The sequence below is a fragment of the Cyprinus carpio genome, chromosome A11 (assembly GCF_018340385.1).
Source record: "Cyprinus carpio isolate SPL01 chromosome A11, ASM1834038v1, whole genome shotgun sequence".
NCBI classification, from domain to species: domain Eukaryota; kingdom Metazoa; phylum Chordata; class Actinopteri; order Cypriniformes; family Cyprinidae; genus Cyprinus; species Cyprinus carpio.
Genome location: NC_056582.1, coordinates 4,216,431 through 4,242,538, shown reverse-complemented (window position 1 = coordinate 4,242,538; position 26,108 = coordinate 4,216,431). Strand labels below are relative to the sequence as shown.

General features: G+C 35.9%; 3 protein-coding genes across 4 annotated transcripts; 1 reads left to right on the top strand and 2 right to left on the bottom strand.

The window, feature by feature from the left end:
- The first annotated feature begins 397 nt into the window (after window positions 1-397).
- spata1 (spermatogenesis associated 1) lies at window positions 398-6,412 on the top strand. Its single transcript, XM_042765961.1, has 11 exons — window positions 398-1,161; window positions 1,625-1,742; window positions 2,060-2,113; window positions 2,232-2,541; window positions 3,633-3,765; window positions 3,903-3,957; window positions 4,280-4,376; window positions 4,454-4,579; window positions 5,222-5,406; window positions 5,570-5,668; window positions 5,751-6,412. The coding sequence occupies exons 1-11, from the start codon at window positions 989-991 to the stop codon at window positions 5,820-5,822; spliced, it is 1,422 nt and encodes a 473-aa protein (XP_042621895.1). The 5' UTR covers window positions 398-988; the 3' UTR covers window positions 5,823-6,412.
- Window positions 6,413-9,098: 2,686 nt separating this feature from the next.
- ctbs (chitobiase, di-N-acetyl-) lies at window positions 9,099-13,633 on the bottom strand. The gene is made up of 7 exons (XM_019112148.2): window positions 13,403-13,633; window positions 12,487-12,625; window positions 11,861-12,069; window positions 11,606-11,777; window positions 11,112-11,209; window positions 9,766-9,927; window positions 9,099-9,627 (listed from the first exon to the last, which is right to left on the bottom strand). Exons 1-7 carry the CDS (start codon window positions 13,517-13,519, stop codon window positions 9,397-9,399), a joined length of 1,128 nt encoding a protein of 375 aa, XP_018967693.1. The 5' UTR covers window positions 13,520-13,633; the 3' UTR covers window positions 9,099-9,396.
- A 1,751-nt stretch (window positions 13,634-15,384) lies between these two features.
- LOC109098558 (angiotensin II receptor-associated protein) lies at window positions 15,385-24,234 on the bottom strand. Of its 2 annotated transcripts, none has more exons than XM_042765959.1 (5): window positions 24,071-24,229; window positions 23,337-23,371; window positions 22,641-22,752; window positions 21,947-22,157; window positions 15,385-16,550 (listed from the first exon to the last, which is right to left on the bottom strand). In XM_042765959.1, exons 1-5 carry the CDS (start codon window positions 24,095-24,097, stop codon window positions 16,426-16,428), a joined length of 510 nt encoding a protein of 169 aa, XP_042621893.1. In that variant the 5' UTR covers window positions 24,098-24,229; the 3' UTR covers window positions 15,385-16,425. The 2 variants fall into 2 exon arrangements, with proteins under 2 accessions (XP_042621893.1, XP_042621894.1); XM_042765960.1 differs by lacking the exon at window positions 15,385-16,550 and adding an exon at window positions 16,557-18,813 and having other exon boundaries at window positions 24,071-24,234.
- Between the last annotated feature and the right edge of the window lie 1,874 nt (window positions 24,235-26,108).

Below are 26,108 nucleotides of genomic sequence, written 5' to 3'. Positions count from 1 at the left end.
ATATATTGGTGGAGGTTATTATGATTATTATTTTTTGAAGATGTTCTTAGTATTGTTGTGATGTTGTGGTGGTTTTTTTTTTATGTACATTTAAAAATCACCAGTGTGTGTTTTGTTTTTTTTAATGCCACAGAAGTTTTATTCCTCTGCTAAATGCATATTTGTGTATTATTTATTCATTCAATTATTTGGGTAAAATATTTAGATGGCTTATGAAACTTTTTTTTATTATATATAATGTAAATTAAAATATTAAAATCAAGAATCTATAAAAACAACAACAAACATTCTCTATGCAATATTAAAAATTCTCTATGCAAACATTAAAAATATTAGATCTAACAACACAAAATGCAATTAAGAAAAAAAACTATTGAAATGTTCTGGGAAAGTGTGTTATGTGAATTAACAAGATAATTATATCAGATAATTGAGATAATGTTATATACAGTGGGCCAGAAGTGTTATATATTTTATTTATTTATTTTGCCCAGTTTATAAATCAGACCAGTCAAACAATACACCATCCAAGTACTGGGAGTCACTCATCGCCACCTACTGGTGTAACAGTCTGGACAAGAGTAAATCAGTCAGAAGTGTCGTATCATATATAAAACAGTTTTAATATAGAATGTTTAAAGTTGCTGTGAATATTATTATTAGTGTTATTTATTTTATTTATTTATTTTTGGATGGCTGGATGGATATACGGTGGGCTATAACAGTAGGCTACGCATGTTCATATGTATGGTGGCGTTCAGACAATGTCCTGTTCACTGAAGCTCGGGGGGTTTTATGAGCGTCCCGTTCACCCTGGTACTGTTTGATTACTCAAGATACTGTTACTTAGCGCTTCACACTCCCACGCGCGCACTGAAATCATCATAAGGTTAATGTGACCATGAGCGGGTTTACTGGCAAGCGGAGTGAAATTACAGAGGTATGTTTAATAAATAACATTTTTAATTGTTTAAATGAATAAATAACCATGCAGTTTCAAAAACTTTTATGTCTTCTTTTGATTTGTTATTTTATTTTTATTTCTTTTAATGAACGTGTGGAGCTGCATGTGTTTTATGTACCCGATGATCAGTTTGATCGGAGGTTGAATAAAGTATCATCTGAAGCTGTGGACACTTTCATCTCAGCTGGATTTATCAGGTCAGTTGCTGACTTCGTCTGCTGGGAGACTGGAGCTACTTGTCACGGTTTACACTTGTGGATATTCTTGAAAGTTAATTGGTGTGTTGACCACAAATAAACTCCATATTAAACCATGAGCAAACCTACATTGATCTTGTCCATGAACACAGTTCATTATCTTGGTTAAAATCTACCATCATCATAGCTGATTCTTGTCTAGAATCTGGACTGTATGCCCGTGTGGTTTTATTTATCTAACAGATATTATATGATGATATTGACTTTTTAATTACATAATTCACATAAATGAATTAAATAGAATTTGCATAACAATGGCCTAAATTAACTTGGTGTTTGAAAGTAAAAAAAAAAAAATACTGCTAGCATTTGTGTAATGTAAAGAGATAATAATTCTACCTCCATAGCCTTACTCAGTTTATTCATATGTGACTCTGTCTGATCTCAGTGCTGTTTGTTTCAGAGTTGATTCAGATGTGAATCTGTCTGATCTCAGATCTGATCTTGGAACATTTCTTGGGCTGGACAGGATCGCAGATAGATACGTTTTCTTAAAATGTGTTGGCAGAAGTTTGGCACTGGTGAGTAGCTATCATTGCAGAATAATATACAAGTTGGTAACCTTAGTGTACAACCAAAGGCTGGAGTTTGTTTATTTATTTATTTATTGCATTACACCAAATCAAGCACCTAGTGTCACGATGATGATGATGAGTATGATGATTAAAAGTTTGATTAGACACAGGACATAAATACAATGATTCATTTTCAGTAAAGACAATCTACAACTGCAAAATGTGAGACACAATTATGTAGACAAATGTGTGATGCATAATTACCATTGAGTATCATGGAAAAATAAAGTAAAATAATTACCACTTTTTTCATTTGATCTCAGGTTAAAGTCAGACAAGAGGGAGAACTGACAGTAAAATCCTTCACTCCACCATTTGTAAGTGCTTGTGAAATAAAGGCGATCTAAGTTTATTTTTATTTGCTGTAGTCAGCTGATTTATGCTTCTTTATGCTAATGATTTATTCTTTATGCCTTGTTTCCTTGACCCCATTAGGCTCCTTTTCCTGAGCTCTACATTTTACTCATGGGAGAGAATGACAGTTGGCTTTGCTCTAGCTCTCTGACCCCTGATACTTTAATTAGCAACACTGACCATCACAGTCATGATTTGCCCAGACCAACATGTGTGCCTGGCAACATAAAAGAGCCCATTAAATTCCCCTCAATCAATAAAGGACCTCAGCAGTCTGTCCTAATGCAGGATGCAGAGGAGGATGAGAGAGATGAAGACACAGGATCCACTGACACTCCTCATCTAACACTCAGTTCGCAAGATCAGATTGGGCCCGTACACAAACAGTCCGGTATGAAATGCTAAGAACATAAGCACAGATGCACTCAACTACACCTGGGGCCAGTTGCACCAGCTGTGTGCAAGTTACAACTTAGATTTTATGTAAAAGGGCACTAAATTACACCGTATGTACTGCTAATGATTTTTGCGTTGCACCATTAAATTTAGTTGAAACATAATTCTGCATACAAGCTAAATATTTATGGAAGCTTTAAAATAGGAGTAATGGTTAGAATAGAATAATTGATTGGTTGATTGCATCAGTTATCTCATTTTATCTCATAAACTTCCATCTTTTAGACATTTATGATAAAGTTGGCATTTACACTTGTTTACATTTTAAGAGAGAGGACATTATGTGAATAAATTACTTTGTTAGTGGCTCTTCAAAATAAACCCGGCCTAAACAGTGCGCCTCTGTGTGCATACAGTAGGTACGTGTTGTGCATGTCAAATAATATTATAATGAATAAATGTAATTTCTTATATTTTTCTTTTACATTAGTATATATTTATAGATCCTTATTACTTTCAAATCCAGTTACTGAATGTTATTTACATATAAAAATACCTACTGTAATTCATGATTAATTAATATCATATTACAATGGGAACGCATTTACCGTTTAGGCAAAATAAGTTACAGTCAAGTATAAACTAAAATTCAACACAACTTCGGCTCACACATTTAAAGGCTGCATTGGAACATTGAAGGTAAATGCCATATGACTGCATATTACTTCACGGAGAACTCATGAACCACTAGCTACATTCTGCCTTAAGAACAAATGGTGCAATTAAATAAAGGTAAGGTATAAACTAACTAGTAGTTACTAAGTCTCTAGTAAGCTGGTTTTCAAACCTTTCTTGGACCCTCCCCAGTCTTCTTTGTTTAACCCAGCTGAATTAACTGGTGTGACCAGTAAGTGAGACATCCAAAAGAAAAGAAAAAACGATGTGTATATATGAAATATTTAAGGGATACAGTGCAGTTAGTCTGTTAATCTTATTGTAATGTTCATTAATGTCAAATGCAAGATACCTGACAAAATATTATATGTAATATACAAATGTTGCATTTTTCATTTTTGTTCAATGCAGGCAGACATCTTGCTAAACAAGGAAGCTTTTCTCAAGAAATGAATACAACTGCAAAAAAGAAACATTGTTTTAAAAGGAAAAACAGAAACTCTGGAGCTACGGAGTCATTTGAGGATTCTCATGGACTGGCAAGGTAACCTGATTCTTTTTGCTTTTGCAATTCTGGAAAGACTGTTAATTGTTAACTATTTATTGGTATTACATTTTTATCTGTATTAGATCTGTAATGGAATATTTAATTAAATTTAATGACCTATATTATACATTTAGGAAATTCAACAGTTCTCTGACTCTGAAATCAAGTGAAGCGAAAACAGATGATATGGTAAGAGATAAACTTTTTAGTCTCAAATTACATCTGATACATCCAGTGAATCTTTAATAAGCCATTCTGGTTTTGTACAGAATGCAGTGTTGTTTAAGTCTCAACATTTCACCCAGACCCACATTCCTGTGGAGCGTTTCTGAAGGTTTAGTAAAGATTTTCCAGACAAAACAGGAAGTAATGTACCTGTAAATGGCTCATCCTCAAAAAGACAACATGAGGTTTATTGGCCAAGTAAAATTCCTCTTGCAGCTGGAGGTTGAAGAGTGTTCTGGACATTGTTGTAATAAGCTTTCAGTAAAGATTTTATGTGTTTTCACAGGTTAGTATGTGTAGACCAACCTCTCCACTCCCAGCAGAGAGAAGTTCTCCACTGTCTGTCTATTCCCTTGAACTTTATACACAGCAAACAACCACTAGTAAGGCGGTTACCTACTAACAAATGCTGTTGTCATTCTTGTTCTTGAATACCATACTCAACATTTCATGCTTTCAGAAAATGAACTGATAGAGGAAATCAAGCGACTCAAAGGGCAAAGGAAGAAGCTTGAACAAACAAGGCAAGAGCTTTTGAAAAAGGGCAGAGAGCTTTTAGCTCTCAACAGACATCGCAGGAACCAAGGTATTAAGTCCTCTACAATTAAACATGTACACAATAAGTATGCTCTGTCCAGGTTTGCTTCCAGCATCAGTTTATGGACAGACGGCTAATATTCTCTAGGAGAATCTCTGTAACAGAGCTGTACAGCTCTTTTAATCAGGACAAGACATTCTGATTCTAATGAATCCAACCTGATTTCATGAGAGTACAACTATTTTATATCCAATTTCATAGAAATTTGTGTGTGTGTGTGTGTGTGTGTGTGTGTGTGTGTATATTTACACTCTTCTATATCCATTATGGGAGTGGGGGAAATAATGCATTTATATGTGATGTGAATAATCTTAGTTTCATTGTCATGATCATCACTAGCTGTCTTTTTTTCCTCTGTACAGATTTAGTCATTTTATGGGATTATTGCAAGTCAAAATATTCATGCAAGGAATACAATCTATAGCAAAATGTTTGTCTCATTCCAACTAAAACTTTGATTCTGAGAGTTGGAGAGTCTACTGTTGAATTTTAATGCTTTAAGCTCTTCATATGGGTTATTTTAGGATTTCAGGCTCTCTTTAATCTGTCAGATTTTTTTGTGATTATGAAAAGGGTATTAGGTTATGTTTTTTTTTTTTTTTTCTTTTCCTTTTTTGTTTGCCTCTGAAGCACGTGACCGGTGGAAGAGGCAATATTTTGATACTAAGAAGGCAACAACACTTCTGGAGGACACACTGAAGAGTGTACGACTGGAACTTCACACCTTCTACAGTAAAATGCTACAACAAATCCAAGCCCGGGATGGTGCAAAACGACGAACGCAAGCAAAGAAACATGCAAGCACAAAGTTAAAGGTAGTTTAAATTATGATTCTTTACTAATTTTTCAGTAAAATAATGTCCTAATAATGCTTTATTTATAGAACTCCTCAGCAGGGAAGTAACTTTCCATTTCTTTCTTTCTAAATATAATATTTTGATACATTAAAACAAAAACATTGTGCTTTTCCACTTACAGAATGAGTTGATAATCCAGATTATGACAGAGAGCAGTGAAATTGATAATCTGAGGAAAAATGTGGATGATGCTAAAATGAAACTGGCCACAGAGATCAAGGTACTGAACAGACATGCACTGGTTAGTTCTGCTGGTTAGTTTCAGCACTTGTGATGTTTTTTTCTTTCTTTCTTTTGTCTAGTTGAGAAAGCAAGCTGCTACAGAACTGCAGGCCCTGAAAGCAGAACTGATGCAAAAGAGAGCTCAGTTATAAAGAAACACAGAATACTGTACATGTCTGTGTGTTTAGCATTAGGTTTCTTAGAAATGAGATTTCTTTGTGGACAAAAGTTGTGATTCAGCTGATGAAATGACAAATGGTACAAGGGTTTGAAAGCAGTGTTTACACATTTTGGAGAAACCAACCCATGGGTGGTGGATTTATAGTTGATTGCATGTTTAGATGGGTTATGTGAGTATTTTAATGCCTACAAAATGGTTAACTTCACTTTTAACATATAACAAAAATCATCATTTTGTATAATTTTTTAAAAATTAAGTCTCACAGAGAAATGAGCTGTATTACCTGATTTTATCAGGGTTTCTGCAGGTTTTATGAAGGTAAATGTAAGACTTTTTAGAGACCTTTTTTATAAACAAGTAAAGAAAATTTAAGGAACAAATTGAAGGGAACTATGCTCTTCTGTATCATCAGTGCCACAAGGATGTGCTGTTTCTATGTGTATTTAGCTTTGATTTGAAAGAAAACAGCGCATCCTTGTGGCGCTGATGATACAGAAGACCATACGCAGAATATGGTGATATGGAGAGACACAGAGGACAAAGGAATTGTTGACAAAGGAATTGTTGAATAAAGTTGTTTTTGTTTTCTTCACTTACAAAAAGTGTTCCCGTTGCTTCATATAACCCAGATTGCACGTCTGATGGCAGATAGAGTATTCTGATGATGACTTTCATACCTCTTATGGACCTTGACACTGTTATTTATTTGGCAGTCTATGGGACAGTCACAGGTCTCCCGGTTTACATCAAAAATATCTTAAATGGTGTCCTGAAGTCGAACATAGCTTTTACGGGTTTGGAAGGACATGGGGGTAAGTGATTAATGACAAAATTTTCATTTTGGGGTGGAGTATCCCATTAAGGTTTAAAAGCAGTTATGCGTCTGGAGGTCCTAAGGAATTTTTATGGCGGTCACAGGACACAACTATAGGAATCAGTCGCTAGATGGGTGAAGGGCAGAAACTGCATGTGGACCAATGGGATGTTAATCTGTCCTTCCCAGGCTTGGTACCAGAGGTCTTCTTCTTGCCCTCTAAGAAGTGTTTGGCCATTGTTCTAGCATCTGATGGTGGACAGTTTATTTGTGTTCGTCCACCAAGATCCAATCAAAATGTAGCAAACCTTTGTCCACTGTTGTGGTCAGAGAGGGGCCCCACCATAAAACTGGGCTCTGGAATGTTTTGTTCACTGCATTAGAGAGCACTCCATCCCAACCACAAGAATATGGAAATAACTTTACCTGTAACACCTAATCAAACTGCAAAAAATTTAAGTTGTTCCTCAGTATTTAGTTTTACAGTGCAACTGTCTAAAGATTCCTAAATCAAGATACAGTGGAGATCAATATTAGAGAACAACCTACAATTTCCTAAATTTCAAGTTCACTACTTAGTCCGATTTGATGTTATCCAAACAGGAGTAGAAGGCAAGTTTTTTTTAAGCATTTTTCATAAATTAATTGTATTCTGAAGAACAGTAAAAAAATAAATAAAAAAAACAGTAAATAAGATATTTGAAAAAGAACTCTGATCAAAATTAGAGAACATTTACAGATACCTCCAAGTTATTGGTATTAATCTGGCACCTGGTTCTAATTTCCTTATTTATATGACAAACTCTATTAAACTGGCAGCATTCCTCTAATTATCACTGAGTTTACAAGATGGCCGTCTGCTCTAATGAGACTGTAACCTTGCAACAGGAGGTTGTCCAGATGAAGGCCAACAAGATGACCCTTTAAGCAGTAGTAAGGGGAGTTGTTGGTTATTAATCTGTGATTTCTAGAATATTGCAGCTTTACAATGACAAATTAATAAAAGTCCCCCCCAAAAGACTAATAAAAGAGAAGACAGGATAAAGTGGAGACTCTCAATGGGGAATCGGTTCAACACTGCAGCTCAAATTGCTCTTCAGTTCAGTGATGAACAGCGTATGGATTTGTCTCGGCACGTTTAAGAGAAGTCAGACTGAAAGCACACTCTGCAGTGATGAAGCCTCTCATCAGCAGAAAGAATCAAAAAACTAACCTTTGCTGAGGAGCATGTTGTGTGGAGAGAGGAGAACTGGTCCAAAGTTCACTTTAGTGATGAGAGCAAGTTTAATTTATTTGGGTCTGATGGGAAAGATTATGTTTGACGTCAAACTGGGGTAAGACTGAACCCCAAGTGCGTAAAGATGTCAGTGAAAGGTGGAGGAGGAAATGTCATGGTTTGATACCTGGGCTGTTTTGTGCAGCAGGAGTTTGGCCTCTTATACAGATACGTAGCAGGGTGAATGCAAATGTTTATCAGAACCTCCTGTGACAACATGCGGTTCCTTCCCTGCATTCATTGCCTAATCACCAGCAGTTTTCATGAAGGACAACGCCCTTGTCAAACTGCAAAATTGTTAAAGCAGTTCCTTGAAGCTGAAAACATTCAAATAATGAAATGGCCAGCCCAGAGTCCAGATCTAAACCCAACTGAAAATCTCTGGAAAACCCTTGGCAACAAAGTTATGGCTAAGAAACCAACTGAACTGTGGAAGAAACTGGAAGAAGAGTGGACCAAGATCACACCAGAGCAGTGTAAGAGACTAGCGATGTCCTGCAGCCGTAGATGTGCAGAAGTCTTTCAAAGCAAGGGCCTGTTCACGTCCTACTAATTTTGACTGCTGTAACCTTCAGACTTTTTTATTGTGAATTTTTTGTGATTGTAGCACAAATCTTTCTTCATGCTACAAACATTGCTGTTATCGAATTTTGCTCACTGTGTTTTCCACAAAATAAAGGGTTTTTGTTGAAGTGCCTTGGTTATTTTGTAAAACACTGTTCTACTAGCATGGTTAAGCCACAAATAAAATTCCTTTAAATTTTGAACAATGACGATTACATTATTTCTCAAAAAAACAAAAAATTATAATAATAATAAAAAAAAATGTTCATAAATATTTCTCTAATTATGATCTCCACTGTAAATTTACTTGAGAAGCAAAAAGACCATGTTTTCTGTGAAACTGATCAAAATGAAGTGAGTTTATGATTAAAACAGAAACAAATATCTGCCAGTGGACTAAATTCAAAGAGAAAACAAGTTTTCATACCTCACTGACAGACATTACAGTAGTTCTTGTTTTAAGCATAAATTAGCTTAATTTCGTTCAGTTCCTCAGAAAACAAGGCTCCAACTATCTTCATTTTGCATCTCAAGTAAATGTATCTTGATTTAAGGATGTCTAGATATCTGAATTGGAAAACAAGACAAAAATATTGAGGAAATATTTGTATTTATTTATTTTTATTTTATTTATTAATTTTTTGCAGTGTACACAGCATTTCATTCCATGCCTTCATAAATTTTAGACTTTCTGCTCTCTGCTCTGATTAGAATGACTAATGACCTTTTAAAACCTGCAGAACCCTGCCTTATGCTGATTTAGAATCATCATGTGCAGTATTGAACAGCAAATTATGGTCATTCAGATGATTACATTTAGTTAATGTGGCAATGTCAATTAATGTCCAATTAAATAAAAGGTTTTAGGCTTGCTGAAAAGGAGTGTGCCATTTATTCAGTTTGTGATAAGATGGCAGCAGACGACTCCCTGTGATCACCGGGTGTAAGGGCGTTCCACATGTCCACCGTCTGTTGCTGGGCGACTGGATCACTACTGTAGTCAAGGATATTTCCGTTCCACATTCCGATTCCTCTCAGACCACGCTGTGCCACATAGGCAGCCTTCAGAGCAATGCTTTCAGGGTCATCATACCACACCTGATGGACCCTGCCTTCTGTGTCCTGTAAATAAAATCTTATTCATTTTAGGGAAAAGATAACATGTCTAACAGTGAAACTGTCCACTTGAAAATGTTGTTTTTGCAAGTGTTTAGTAGGTATTAAACTTTTGATAAGACACATGCAGAACTGATACAGTACTTTGTAATTATAATATGGAGCTCGCTGGTTCTCATCCCACAGTCTTCCTGATATTGAGCTGTTGATCTGTTTCATCATGATGCTGTAGGGAATTTGTTTGCCGGATGCATCGCTACATGGAGCCCCTCTGAATGGCACTTTTGGAATTGTACATATTCCTTCCTGTTGTAATAACAAAGAGAGTGCCAAACAGCATAACAGTTAAAAAAACATAATTTATAATTTATTACTATTGACTACCCAACTCAACCTAATTTACATACCATTAGCTTACTGTTGTACTATAACAACAAACCAGAGATTCAGTGTTAGTACTCTGTGTATTTGTGTTTCGTCAAGGGTCAGATTAGCATCATAGTCCATTACTTTTTTTTCTCCACTTGCAGGTAACTGTTTACTGTATGCTTGTGTGGAAAATTCTGTGCATGATCTATTGAAAGCACAAAATTTAAACTATTGTATTACGATATCTTGGCCAACAGAAAATAGATGACCGGAAATTGCATTAACAGATCTCATAACAAAAACTTTGACATTGAGAAACTGTGAAATTGAAAGGTTTAATCAGATTTAATGCAATATTAAGCACCAGCTTAATGATAATATCTTGCCAGAGAAGCTTGGGTACCCACTCTGATGAGATTCATGTGGGAAATATCCAGAAAGATAAATGAGCACACCTGCAATCTCACTACATTTTAGAGTCAATATTTTATTTCGTTTACAATTGCTTTTCCAAAGTTTGCGTACACGACGATTAACAGTATTTGTATGGTGGATCTGGCCATAATCATAATAATTTGTGCAATACTACAAAATAGTAAGTTGTCTAAGTTAGGTTTAAAAAAAAAAAAAGCCAAACCTAAACCTCACCATTAACAATAAACTATAAATTTCATACATATTTGTATTTTCAAAGTTTTGTACAATCTCAATCTTTATACTTTTCAAACAAAAAGAAAAGAAAGCCTGTGCGGGAGTTAAGGGAAGTATTTAAATTATGTAAAAGATAAAATGGGAAAGGGTTAATTTGCGATAACAACCTGCCGGCTATACGTTGTCCCACTTAGTATACAGCTATTTGCCACATAAATAATTACACACAAAATATTGATTTAAACTGAAATATTTTATTAGCTCACTTATAATAAACTTCTGCTTTTTGAGTACATATATGCAATAGACTAAATAGTGTATCTTTTAATATAACAACTGCAAATTTTATTGATTTGACACATTTATTAGTTTATTGCACTGCATATCAGATTTTCTTCCATATCAGACAGCTCTAGTACTGCATGTCATTCTAAATTAAGTACTGAAAATACTGAAAATAAACGGTTTACCTTTGTGAAATTAAGGCAGCTGTAGTCATAGCCATACCATGGAACACCCATAACAAGTTTCTTTGGCTCTATGTTCATGCTGATGTATTGATCATATGCTGAAAAACATGTCTAAAACTTAGGTGTGCATTATTATACAATGGGTTGTAACATGAAAACAGGCATTATTAATAATGTTGTGGTCTAACCTACTGTTGTTCAATTAACATAATCCAAAGAGTGTGTTTCAAAAGTTATATAAATATGCGGTGGTGACTGCATACAGGGAAGGGATATTTTGGAAATGTCATCTAGGAAGACATGTCAGATTTGACATTTGTGGCAAAGGGCAAACTATCTAGAACACCTGTTTTGAAATAAGTGCTGCTCTCAAGTACAAAAGCAGGGTTCAAAATCAAAAGCTCTTAAGTGCAAAGAAATTTTTTGAATGGCCTACAAGATAATATTGTCAAAAACAGTGAGTTTTTCTTTTATCTTTTCAAGAAATCACTTACCTGTCAATGTCTGATTGAAGGGGGCATTTGCCATGGCAATACAATCACCCCAGATCTGGCTTTGCTCATCATAGGACATAACAAACAAGAGATCACATGAATCTGCAATGGTAAGGTAGTCATAGCAACGCTTATCAATGCATTTGGGTGACCAAGCCACATCAAATGATACCTGCAATTCAAGATAAGAAGACAATACGTCAAGGGCTTTTAAAGTAGCTATATGACACAGTTTCCAGTGATATGCTGTTTTACCTGAGAGCCTGGGATCTCTGTGTGGAAACTTTCAGTGGTTTCCTTGACAAGGGCTGTCAAAGCATAGTATTCAGGGGAACCGGTCTCCACTGCCTGCTCAACGTCTATGTTTATTCCATCCATGAACTGACTCTTTGCCAACTGGACTTTTTCCTGAATCCAAGCTGTCCGATTTACTGGATCCACAATATATGAGAGTGGCACATCTCCTGTGAAAACATTTTATACATCACCATCAAACACAACAGAACAACTGACAAATGACTCTCAATTTGATCACTCATAGTCAATATTACTACTGTTAGTGATTTGAAGAAACCCTAATCTTAAGTTTTAGATTTTACCACATACAGTACAGTATATTGCTAGCTTGTTGAAAATAGGTGGGATAATATTATTATTATTATTATTATTATTATTATTATTACATTGAAGGAGAGACACCCTAGGAACACCCTAAGAAACTAAATAGCAAGGCCCTGGCAATAACCCACAATATTCTAGCATCGTGGTATTGGACACGCATGATGTTGAGAAAATGTAAAAATCTTGTTTGATTTGAAATATAGGCTACATCATGCTTATAAAAGAGTGTAAAGTTTGCTATATGTTCAGTCGAACCTTACCTTTCAGGACCACACGAGCTCCTTTAGAGTGAGCATAACACATGAGCTCAGCATCATATTCTCCAAAAGCTGCAACCGTAGTCACTTTGGTCCAGTCATAAAACTTCCAATCCTTTTTCCCAACATCAAATACAAAAACCTGGAAAAAATTGATTATTTACATGTGTTTACTTTAGCAGTTTTATCTCAGTATAAAAATAATAGTTTTTTAATGTCTGTATTGCAAGATACAATGTGATAGAGAGTATTTTAAATTTAAACCTTACATTTAATGTGGTTGTGGTTATAATCTATTGCCATCAAATCAGTTTATTTATAAAATGCTCACCAATACAGCATGCAACAGTAATTGGTGATGATGAAATTGCGCAAGTTAAAAAAAAATAAATAAATAAAAATAAAATTATGGAAAAGCGAAGTAAAATATAGTTAAAGTATATAGTTTTACCCTGTATGATATTCTTCTAGTTTCTGGTCACCATTGACTTCCATAGTACTTATGGAAGACAATAGCTACCATCAACTATTTGGTTATTCACATTCTTTAAAATATGTTTTGTTTTCAATGATCAGAAGAAAGAGATACATACAGGTTTGGATTAACTTCAGTGTGAGTAAATGATAGAATTTTCATTTTTGGGTGAACTATCAATTATATCAAAAACGTTATTAGCCACATGCATGCAATGGCATTTATTACATGACATGTTCAAGCATAAGGTTTCATAAAAATGGCTAATTAAGTAAACGAGTAAATCATTTGTTTGCATATGCTATTTTGATATTTTCTTATCTAATGTAATACAATTCACAGATTTTAAGTGTGGTTTAAGTGTATGTATTTGACATTATACAGTGCGATCAGCTGATCAGCTGATCACTGGATGGGTCCAGACTCAGAGTGACTGTCACTCACCTCGAACGCCGGCTGGGATCGGACGGGTTGGCAGAGCTCCTCTCGTGCACATGGGCAAGCGTTGGACCACACCTGCGCGGTCAAAGCTAGCACGAAGAGAGATACAGTAATCCACATGTTGATGCTAAACCGGATTATAAATCACTGTAATGTAGAACATTACTTCTGTCTGCAAATCAACAAGACAGAAACAATACTGACATGTGACACCACTGAAATGAAAGGGGTAGACGCGAAATACACATGAAACTGAGTCACAAAGGGGGCGGAGTCAACTGAGTCCGACTGTTTTCATTGGTGACGATGACGTGCTTTCCATTATATGAAACGTTACATGGTAAATAAAGAGATTTTATTAATGCGATTCAAACTTACCAATAATTCCAATGCGTCAATGAAATAACAACATGGTACCACTCATAGGTTTTATATAGATAGATGCATCCCTCAAGGCTGCTTCCTCATGAAATTATTAGCCATCCACATTCAAAATAGTAATTTGAAAGGTATCTCTGTGGCAAATCGATCAATTTTAAAATGTCTAAAGGTCAGATCCATAAAACTTTTATACATAAAAGATTCTACTGATGCTCAAATTTGTGACATCCCAGTCAAATCTGAAGTCAAATACCCAATTGTATGTAAAGATCAGGAAAAAAGAGACCTCTTATTATGCTTTCTATCCGACGAAAATTAAATCCCTGGTAACAGCCAGAGACAGAAGCGTTTTTACAGCGCTGCACATTATAACCATAGACTGGTTATAACCAATCACACACGATTCTGTTGAGCTTATGAATGCAATAACCAATCAGAGGCGCTCAGGGTAGTCATCGCTGTAACGCCGGTGTTTTGTACAGAGCGCTCGCTCGCTGACTTATTCTGCTCTCTCATCAGAAACAACAAAGTGCAGAAGTGCGTTCGAATTTAAGTAAGATATTCATTTCACAGTGTAAACAGCTTTAGTGATTATAATGGGAGATTTTGAGAGCTTGAACTGTCTTGACTGATAACTTAATATTCTTTGATGATTTAATGATGATTAATGTAACTCTGCTTTGCTCTGTAGGCCTACTAACGAAAGTGTTAATAATTCTGTTGCATGTAAGACTTTTTCATGGTGTGATTCTTATAAGCTAACATATGCTTTGGATTAATGTATGTAACCCCCATTATTTTTATTTATTTATTTATTTTTCTTATTCTATCTATCTTTCTATTTGTAGGCTAGGCTATTTGTTATTCTTTTACTGCATAATAATAAAAAAAATCGATAAATAAAGAGACTATTTTGATCCTTTTAAATTATAATTCTAGTTTTAACTTTTTTATATTAGTTTTTTTATTTAAATGCACATCTGTTCTAAGCGGATGAAGTCAAATTATCACATGAAGCCATATAAATAAAGTTATTTATTACGGTGTTTATTCTGTTTGGTTTTAATAATCATGGTACTGTCACATTCACCATTGTTCATCAATTTTTCGCATGTGAAATTAAGTAATTACAATAGGAATCCACGTGTGAGCTGTGCATCATACATTGCTAAAGTATTCACAATAGACAATTAAACTTTTTATATGTGATATTTCACCGAGATTGCAAAATTAAGTGTTATACCAAAATGCGTTTAAGATAGATAGATAGATAGATAGATAGATAGATAGATAGATAGATAGATAGATAGATAGATAGATAGAATTTAGATTTGCTTTTTTGTGTTTTTATGTTATGTAACAGTGTAAATGAATAAGCTGAGGATCATTAAAGTAACCACCTAACCACGTTTTCACATGATTCCTTTAACATTCCAGCCAGCTACAACAACACCTGAAGTGTGAATGGTGCTCATGAGCCACAGTGCGCCCTCTGTTGGAGAAAAATACTTATAGATGTACATGTATCAGCCATTCTACCACTTTCAGTTCATTCAGCACCCTGAACTTCCTCATACATGTGAACAGGGAAGTTAACTATTCTCTGAGGATTAAATGACTTTATTTATAACTTCTTGTGTGACATATATGACAAGATACTGCCTTCCTGTAACGGCCTTCCTATTCATGTAAACATACTGCATTATACTGCAAAAGTACATACTTGTAAAACTTTATATTGTCTTCTGAAGCTGTTAAAATAACACTGAGGGTTGTAAGGAATAGCTCAGCCAAAAATAAAATGCTTTTGTCATTTCACATGACTTTCTTTCGAACATGGAACACAACAGTGATGTGACACAATTCTTTTACAAATCTGGTGATATTGGCATTAGAATTTTCTTCAAAATACATAATCTCCATGTTTTAATGTTTGCTTAACACTCGTTTACATATTTGTTTGTATCTAAATGCATTCCTTTCATTCCTAGATCAAATTTAGATCCCATATTAATAAGATTAATAAGATCACTTATTCATTTATATGTCTCAAAATTAGGAAATCCCAAATTCTCAGATGTCCAAATTTAGCAGCTTAGCAAATAAATAAGTGCATGACCAATCAAATGGATTGAACTACATAAATATAAAACATACTGGATGGCATATGGTTTAACAAGAATCTTTTGAATACTTGAAAGATTTACAAAATAGAGAAATGTTGTAGTCCCACCGCGAAAAAAACAAACAAAAAACAATTAAGTAAATAAATGTAGAAACCTACAGTATGCTGAGTATAACAAACCGTCTTGGAAAAGAAATAATAATTCACCAACAGTAACAGGTGGACACTTGGCAGCTGCCAAATACCCCAAAATACAGCTTCAGGAGACCTTTCTAAGATGAAACTGCACATTATGAGCTTCACAAACCACAGGCTGAAAAACAACCAAATGTAAAGCTGTTTAAATAGTTTGCTCAAAAACTCTCGTTCATATTTTTGAAGCTTGTACTATGTATTCATGAAATACAAAAAAAAATATTCTAAAACAAAATAATTCCATAAACCAAACAAAAATTCCTTATGCATTATGGCCTTGGTAGCAAAGAAAGCTGGTTGGTTATAATTTGGGTTTGGTCTTTGTTTAGTAGGAACTTGACCCAGGTTTGCCACCTTCTGCTTGGTTGTAGGAGCTGGCAGAGCTGCCAGACTGGTCCTGGTGGTCAATGGACTGGTAGGCATCTCTGTTTTGAGTTATCTTTGGAAAACCTGTAATTAAAAGATAAAAAACTGTGAACCTTTGCATACTCAACAGTAATTTCAGTTTGTATTGTTAAAATATATTGTGATTATAAAATACATCATAATTATACATGTTTCAGAAATTGCATTCTAATTGAAAAAGACTCAATAACATTCCCCAGATGCACAAATGGAACATCACAACACAATCTAATGGCAGTTTGCAAATGTTTCACATTTTTGCAATTTGTATGAATTCATATACAATCTCATTCATTCATTTTTGTATGTCCCATTGACGGTTAGGGGTTTAGGGGTGATGTTTAAAGGTGGGGTTAATGGTGGACCTTCATATCTTTATGATTTTTTTTTTCTAAAAATATTACTTTTTAGTATGATTCACTTCATATGAATTCATAAAAATTCATTTTTTCCATGAGATTGGGTTCAACATTCAGGCATGAGTTAATGTGAGTTAAACACTATTGCAAAACAAAAAACTTACAGATTTCATCTAATTCCTGGACATCTGCAGCATATGTCATTTACACAGGTAGCACTGGAGCAATATGCTAGCCTAATCTTCTTTATTCTGCCTGAAGATTCCTTTATGATAGATTAACTGAAGAAATCCCATCGCACCTCAACAGAATACCAGTGATGAGATGGTTTCACTGCATTGTGAGCGATTCAGGCACAGAGGAAAATGTTCTCAATTACATTATATGCCTAATATCTCAGACATGAGAAAGTGCTTTGTAAAAACAAAGCATAATTCAAGAAAAAGGATCAATTTGCTATTGCTTCCATTTATTAAAACAGCTTGAAAAATCCAGGGTCAATAAATAATTTAAAATAACACAATTTTCTTATATTGTGCAATAAAAACCCAGGCAATATTGATTGCTAAGACAGAGTAGTAAATCAGCACTTCTGTGACCATTCAGGCAGAAAATACTACAAACAGCTAGAAGTCTCTGGTTTACATGGTGTGGTTCTTAATAATGTTCTTGTAAGGTTTCAACACAGAGACCCCACACCCAGACTCACAACCAATCCAAAAATTTATTTTCTCTTTAACACTTTATAATAACTTACAACTTAACCTACAAAACTGACAGAGTAATTTAAGTTTCTAAAGGGGCTTTCAAAAAAAAAAGAAAATGCATCAAAACTTGTGTTTGTCGACCCCAGAGGGTTAACAAACAATATTATTATCAACATAAATTAGTTTTAAAAGGTGCACTCTGTTTATTTGTTTTTTTATCCCATTAAAAATGTTTTACATAGTAAAAACATAATAATAATAATAATAGTATTAATAATAATTACTTTTAAGGGCAGATATGTTGATAACATGACCAACCAAATACTACTTCCTTTTGCTTTTGCACTATATATTTCTGTCAATTTCTGAGAGTAAATAAATCAAAGTAAATCCTTATCCCTTTTTTTCAGTATGACGGCACCTTTTACTGTATTTTAAGATCTTTGGTCAAGCGCTAGATTCCTCACACCACAGTATTGTCATACAGAGAAATCCTTGCTTGTTTAATCATACAGTAGTTGTTGTGCTCAGTAGAGACAAATTAACAAACTGTTTTGTGACAGGTTGCTGTAAAATAAAAATAATAATAATTCAAAAAAAGTTACAGAACAATTTAACCACAAAAAATGGAAATATACTAAATATTTTTATCCATCTGTTTTCCACACCACTTGTCCTACTGTATATCGAGTTGCGGGGGTGCATGGACCCTAGTGTCCCAGGCCATAGGCAGGGAAATAACCTGAATGCATGGCCAGGAAATATTTAGTATTATATAAATCCATTATGAAAGGGATAAAGAATGGCTATATGTGCATTAAACGATTTTAAAATTTTGACACAGAGACTTCTAACAGAATTGATGATTCTAATGAAACCTCATGTAAACGCACACACACACAAACACACACACACACACACACACACAGAGTAAACAAATGTAATAAACATCAAGCAAAAGGAAATGCACAAAGAACGAAAAAACATAAGACATTAAAATGCAGGAAATAATATGAAGCACTAAAAAACATAAATACCAAGACATAATGTGAAGAAGATAAGACGATAAAAATAAGTCAACATGAAATACACCACGGCAGCTCAGGGATGACAACTTCCTGTTTTAGAGGAAGCTGAACAGGACTGCAGGAGGAAAAGGAGGGAAGGTTCAGTAGCGACGGCTGAACAGTGTGCTATCAGCACTATCTGTGGTGCAGCGACTGTCCACGGATGTTTCCAGGTCTGAGAGACAGATACAAAAGACAACGAGACAGCAAGCAGGGCAGTGAATGAAGACAGGAAGTCAAGACAGAGCATAAAGGACAGGAACAAACACAAAGATGATAGATGAATAATAAACACACAAAACAGGCCTGAATTTAGTGAAATGTGTCTTGAGTAAAATAACATTACTGGTTACAGTAAAACAATATATGTAATAGGCATGATGATATCTGATGATTTCCTTAACCTTACACAGCCTACTGCATCATATTTTGTATACACCTTTCTAAGGCCGAAAGGTTGAGATAACATGACCAGTCAAATACTGCTTCCTTTATCTCAGTAACACTCTATTATTGGATATTCATATGTGGATTAAAAGAATAATGGCAGACTGCATTTCCCTTTCGAAAGGTCTCTCCCCTGCAGTGACACACTTATGGGAAATCTCCTGTTTACTCATACTGAAGCCTGATTTTTCCATGTTAGTGTAGCTGCACAAAACAATGCCGCCAACAGGGGAGGAGCCAACCTGTATATCCCTGCGTTCCATTCAAAAGGGATCATCCATATGCCCTAATCCCTTCAAAGGGTTTACCCTCCGGAATGAGAGCTTCGAAGGGATGAAGGGTGTAGGGGTCAAAAAACATTATTTGGAATGCACTTCGTCACCTTAAGGAGATGATCAAGGAGGCACCTTTGTAACACATTTTGTATGCTGGTTGAATTTTTTTGTTAAATATAATCTATATTTGTGTATGTAATGAAATGTAATATGTATTTGTAATGTATATTGTGTCTATGTATTTGAAACATTGTAATGGACTAATAAAGGTAGCTGATATTTTTTTTGTAGTACAATGTCGTTTTTGACCATAATAAAGTACCAAATCTAACTTGTATAAATATTACAGTAGTATAGAAAAATACTATACATACATTTATCGGTGAAGTCAATCTCTGTCACGCCAAACATCTTCCCTGTGCAAAGGATCATTGGGGCCCAAAGTGTCCATCAGTTATACCCTTCGAAATCCTTCATTCCAAAGGGCCCTTTGAAGTGGCCTAACTTCTCCGTACCATGGACGAGTCCAGCCAGAGTTCTGATAGTTTTAGAGAGCTACGCACAGTGACTGACCTGGCTCTACACACTACTAAGGCCACTGTGCAGGCGATCGCCAAGGTCATGGCCAATTTGGTGGTGCTGGATGTCTAGAAGATGTCTTTATGCCCTTTAATGGTCAGTCTTCTCTGCCTGGTGAGCAGCATGGAATGAGGACTCATCCTCTTGTGATGTGTCTCACATGTTAACCTTTCTACAAGTGCTGCTGGATAAGGGGTGCACCCCTTCCATGCTCAAAGTGTATGTGACAGCCACCACGGCGAATCATTCAAACCGTGGCTGCCCAATCAGTCAGGAGAAATGACTTAGTCTTTAAGTTTCTGAGGGGAGCTTAGAGAACATATCCACATCGTCCTCATACTGTGTCAACTTGGGACTTGTCTATAGTCCTCAGGGCCCTGCGGGACCCTTGCTTTGAGCCGCTCCAGTTGGCTGACTTGCGGCCCCTGTCACTTAAGACCGCCCTCCTTTTGGGTGTAGCATCGGTCAAGCAAGTGGGTGACTTGCAAGCAATGTCAGTCAGTGTTTCCTGTCTTGAGTTTGGGACTAATGACTGTAGAGTCGTCCTCAAACTGAGAAACAGCTATGTGCAGAAAGTGCTCTCCACTCCGTTAAGAGCACAAGTCATCACCCTTCTGGCTCCCCAAATCAGGTGGTAAGCAGGGTCCCAATCCACTCTGCCCAGTTCGGGCTTTTAGAGTGTATGTTGAGCGCTCTGGCCTGTTTAGACACTCAGAGCAGCTCTTTGTGTGCTTCGGTGGCTGCTCTAAAGGGCTGCCGGTTGTGAAGCAGAGACAGGATAGTGGATGCTATAGCCATGGCTTATGCTTCAGCGGGCTTGCAGTGCCCTATGGATGTGAAGGCCCACTCCACCAGAGGAAAGGCCTCCTCCTGGGCTTGGTCCAGCAGAATTCCTATTGGTGATATTTGTGCAGCCACCGGCTGGTTGTCACCGTCTACCTTTACCAGGTTTTAGAACTTGGACATCCCTGCTCCACAGGCACTTGTTTTTTCTGTTTATTTTTATCTTATTCTAACTTCAGTGGGTAGTTTTGTGTTATTTATTGTTAATAATAAATTTCTTGGGTTTCATTATTGGCTCATGCTTACAGGAGACCTCAGTAAGAGTGCTCCAGGGCTGGGCTCGCAAAGCGGCTTTGTTCTGCACTTGCTAATAGCACAGAGCTATTGGACGCATTTCCCATAAGCATGTCAACGCAATGGGAGAGATCTTTCAAAATGGAACGCTTTGGTTACTAACATAGACTCGGTTCGCTGACATAAGGGAATGAACGTTGCATAGGCTGCCATGCTATAAGGCTGCATTCGAATCGATGACTGTCACTTCAGTCGAAAGATTCTGATGAAATGGCACTCAAAGCCAACATATATACAGGTTGGCTCCTCCGCTTTTGGAGGGTTAAAGCACCATTGGTTCATGCAGCTACACAAACGTGAACAAATCAGGCTTCAATATCAGATTAAACAGGAGTATTTTAGCCTTTTTTTCTGACTATTATTTCATATGTCAGACTTTACAGGGTTAATAAAAGACCTAGAGAAATAATCCTAACACTATATAAATGGATTAAGATCTCAACAAAACAGTTAAAATACAGAGAATAAAGAATTAACAGAATCAGTCGAAACTGGCCTGATCCCCTTGGGCCCAAGCCCTGTTTTTCAGACTGCAGAGATCAGGCAAGATGTCTGTCTCTTGTCTTTTCTGTGGGTCGCTCTGTCAGGCATCTGCCTTGTGACCAGCCCTAAAACTCAATTACCCGCTCCTCTTTTTACTCATTTTGCTTGCCATTTTGAGTGAAATACTCTGCTTGTGCTCCACAGTCAGTGGCCTAGGAACTTTAATGCCTAAAATAGTCTCAATAATGCTTTAAACAAACCAAAGAAAACAATGCTGGCATTTTAACCTCACAGAAAGACTTTCACGTGCATCAGACACCACTCTGAACCAAAATTAATCAAACATCCATTATTCTTTCTCTCCCAGGCCTTCGGCCACCCACTTACCGAAGTTGACATTGTATTCGCCACCCCGCTCACGGTACATCTGGTAGACAAAGACACAGGAAACAGGTTTGAGCAGCAGGCTCAGGATGGCCATGCCCCCACAAAAGCGGAAGAAGTCCGGTGTTTTCTCAAACCGTGATTCAGCATCCGCATAGTACAGCCCAAAATGAACAATGTCAGTCAGGATGGTCACTGCCAACCCAATCAAGAACTGAATGAAGGAAAGTAGAGATCAAATATTAGTATAACAAATAGACTATGTACAAACACATAAGAAGGTAAAAAATAATCTCATCATGCTCATGGGCCATCTGAATGGCTGGCTTTAGACAACTTCCGGGAGGAGGACACACATTTTTTTGTATCAGGAAGAACACTAATTCAAATTAATTACAAATATAATCAAATTTTATGCATTACACATTACACATAATCTATTTCAGATAAACTCACCCCTAAATGGCAAAACCAAAATAACTGTAATTTCTTGCTTTACACGTCAGTCAGATGCTCTTTTCCTGTCTAAGAAGGTGGTTTATACCAACAGTTAACTGTAATTTGGACCAGACCTTATAATCAAAATCTGACTATGCAAGACTCAAGCTGCAGATTTTCCATCTGTCATCAATATTGAATATTTATCTTTAAGCCACATGACCTAAAAATTTTCTTGGATGAAAAAAGTCACACCTACCATTAATACAGCATCTATGGAGTCTCTTTGTGCAATGGCCCACACTCCCACTGCAAGAACACTCAAGTTCCCCAACACATAAGAAGTAGGAAGCCAGGGAATCGAACATGCCCTGCATACAAACATAAATGTAAATAAATGTAAAATAAGTGTAAAACCTTTTAAGACTAATATTTTAATTAGGGCTGTCAATACAAAGCAGTTTGCTAAATCAAATGAATAAATAAAGTGATATATATATATATATATAATATATATATATATATATATATATATATATATATATATATATATCTATATATATATATATCAATGTCTTCTGATCCATACGTAAATGTTATAATAAGCAATTTTTCTACTGTCGGAGCATTCACGCTTCAAGTACCACCTAAATGCAAAGCATATTTCCGTGAACTGTGCAATCAGCATAGCTCCAGCAGCTACTACAGAAAATGTACAACACTAACTGAGAGAAGAGATCAATTAAAATGTATTTATTTATACAATACAATATGAACATGGTTTCAAATGTTATACACATACATTTAGAGGCTTGGATTTTCTATTCTGAAGAAGAAATATATTTCCATTTCTGCTGAACTAAGAACTGGATAATAACGTTCTTCTAATGGGGAAATTCCTCAGGTTAGTGTGGGAAAACAGAAACGAGAAAGGCAAAATGACCATAACTCTCACCAGAGTGTCAGTAACCAGTGAGCCAACACGATGGCCTGCAGAGAAAACACACACACAGACACACACATACACAAATACACACACACACACACACACACACACACACACACACACACACACAGTGCAGCTCATGAGTAAATGTTCAGATCTGCTCCCTAGACATAGGCCATGGCTCAAACCCAGTAAGTATTTAGTCATGGGCCTTTTTGGGCTTACATGCTGAAAAATGTTGCTTCAACTATAATCTGGGCATCTCTAAAATTCACAGTGCTCAGAACAAATACAAATACCTTTAATAAATGCAATGGGTTTCTAAAATGATGACCATATGAACCCATACAAAAGAACGATTCTGTCCAAAATGAAGAAAATTAATGTATTTAAAGCACTACTATATCCATTCAGAATCTTACTGGTTTCTGGTTATAATAATAAGGCAATAATAAAGCACAACTTAGTAAATAATGTAACAAAACTGACAAAAGGTTGTTTTAATGGATAATAGATAATAGGTAATAAGCAATAGATAATTAAGTTACTGATAAATTATCTAACAAATTTAATGTTTCCTGTATCATAAAGTGTAGAAATATTATAAATAAAACAACAATGACCTTTTCTTTTGCTCTTTAAGGTTTTGATGGATCATTTAGCAATGGATGTCTTTTTATATCAATGTACTCACTGTACAACACACATATTGAATGAAATATAATGAGACATGAATACATTACCTTGAGATTTATGGCTGGTATTTCCATAGTTTCACTGCACCTTTATGATTTAGTGTCCCTCTGTAGTTTTCAGTATTTCACAAAGGAAGCCTCAAACACTTTCATCGTAACTGTGTGTAACAGAAGTTTGCCCAGCTCTCTGAAGTGACTGCAAACATAAACCATGTGACACCAGCCTGACCAGAGCCATGTGACTACACCTCCCACAACTTATTACTCCATCTGAACATATGACAGCATAATAGTTTTCTAGATTCTCCCCTGGTACATATTTACAATAACATATTGTTTTCTGAAAGATATAGGAGAGATCAAGGCTTCAAATCAAATTTGGAAGTGTAACTAACTAATGTCTCAATACAGTAAATGGTTATACCGTTCCCAACCATCCATAGTTTTTTTTTTTTTTTTTTTTTTTTTTACTTCTCCTTTATGTCTTCTGTCATTATGCATGTTGTTTGGCTCTGGAAAAATATCAAAGCATCTAAACAGAGTTTAGACAGGTTATTCTTCAGCTTCCATCATTTTGTGGCTCATGTTATCTTAATATGCAGTCCTTTAAAGACTTGTCATAGCAGAAACAACCTAAATAAATTGCACATACGTCTTGGCTCATTAACAACTAAATAAAATATAGTCTGTGACCATAAATGATTTGTTAAATGCCCCTACACACACACACACTTATGATCATGAAATTACTAAATACAACAAAGCTGAATTTGATAGATCATGCTGCTGGTGTAATTAGCCAGCTGTGGGCCATGATTTTAATAACACCTGAGACAGTTCATTGGAAGCATATGACACTATCTAAGTCTGACAAATAGCTCAGATTTGCTGAATTAGTCTAGAGGAACCAAAACCTACTTTGAAAGGTTTTCACATTTCATATGGGAAATTAGTTACTTTGTTGTTTGAGAGTCTGGCAGAAAGGTTCATCTTCCTGTTTGACCTCTGATAAGTATTAGGCTTGTCTTCACAAATTACAGTATTATGATGCATTATGCATATAAGATGTAGTTTGTGTGTGTGTGTGTGCTTAAGCCAGTTTCACTATTAAGCCACAGTCACACTAGACTGAGCGTGCACAATTTCTATGGATACTGGATGGTTTGTAGTTCATCAAAATGTAAAAATATGCTGCAAACCTGCAGATTTAAAGGTTTTGCCCTTTTATTTCTGCCTAGAGGTCACACGTGATAAATCAGTCTTCTGCTGCTCAGATATCTTCACTTGATGCAAATTTCAGGTCAGAGTTCAACAAATGTATACTTCAGAATGCACCAAAATTCACATGAACTTCCATTAACATGCATTTCTTATCTCCATTTCCTATTCAGTGTAGAAATAGAAGAGACAACGGATGAAAAGTGTAGTGTGTCTGCACCTTTACTCTTGTTCATTTTTAGGGTTTGAACAAACTCCTAATTTTAATTAATTTGAGCACTTGTACACCACTAATTCCAACATCTTGGTGCTACTGTATGGCCATGAAGGATACCTCAAAGCATGGCTTATTGAGGAAAAAAGTGCTATTCATTTTCACTCACTTAGCAATGTCCTGGCAACCATGAAGAACACTGTAAAATCATGGCATATAGGCATACACCACTCAAATTTTCTACAGAATATATTGAAACACATACAGTCTGCACATGTCTGTACTGATACACATGATATTTAAAAAAAAAAAAAAAAACAGGAAGAATCTTCCTGGTGTGTTACAAAACGCACTGCTACCACGTTCATTTCAACATTTCAACAGCAGTGCATAAGGAAAGATCTTTCTCTGTCCCTCACTCTTATCCCATGCTTTATTGACTGTTTTATAGTGAATGCAGCTCCTGGGATGACAGTGTTGTGCAGTGGGTGTCCAATCGGGATGTGTGAATGTGATATATCATTTCTGTGGCCTCACTCCAAGACCAGCAAAGCCCAGCATGAGACTGCATCAAAAATACATCAGCTCGATCTGCTTAAAAGCACAAGAATGTGATGTTTATTTTTTCAAGGCTGAATTACAGTTGGTATAGGA

Bases quoted from the DNA above. Each gene is read 5' to 3' on its own strand.
- LOC109098558 (XM_042765959.1), bottom strand. From the start codon at position 24,097: ATGGAAATACCAGCCATAAATCTCAAG. The intron at 22,158-22,640 runs GTAGGTGTGACT...TCCTTCATTCAG, and splicing joins CCATAGATGCTGTATTAATG to TTCTTGATTGGGTTGGCAGT. The intron at 16,551-21,946 runs GTAAGTGGGTGG...TTTTAATTACAG, and splicing joins CGAATACAATGTCAACTTCG to GTTTTCCAAAGATAACTCAA.
- spata1 (XM_042765961.1), top strand. From the start codon at position 989: ATGCAGTTTCAAAAACTTTTATGTCTTCTTTTGATTTGTTATTTTATT. The intron at 1,743-2,059 runs GTGAGTAGCTAT...ATTTGATCTCAG, and splicing joins TTGGCAGAAGTTTGGCACTG to GTTAAAGTCAGACAAGAGGG. The intron at 2,542-3,632 runs GTATGAAATGCT...TGTTCAATGCAG, and splicing joins GCCCGTACACAAACAGTCCG to GCAGACATCTTGCTAAACAA.
- ctbs (XM_019112148.2), bottom strand. From the start codon at position 13,519: ATGTGGATTACTGTATCTCTCTTCGTGCTAGCTTTGACCGCGCAGGTG. The intron at 12,070-12,486 runs GTAAGGTTCGAC...ATGTTTTCACAG, and splicing joins AGCTCGTGTGGTCCTGAAAG to GAGATGTGCCACTCTCATAT. The intron at 11,210-11,605 runs GTAAGTGATTTC...CATGTTTTTCAG, and splicing joins CTTCAATCAGACATTGACAG to CATATGATCAATACATCAGC.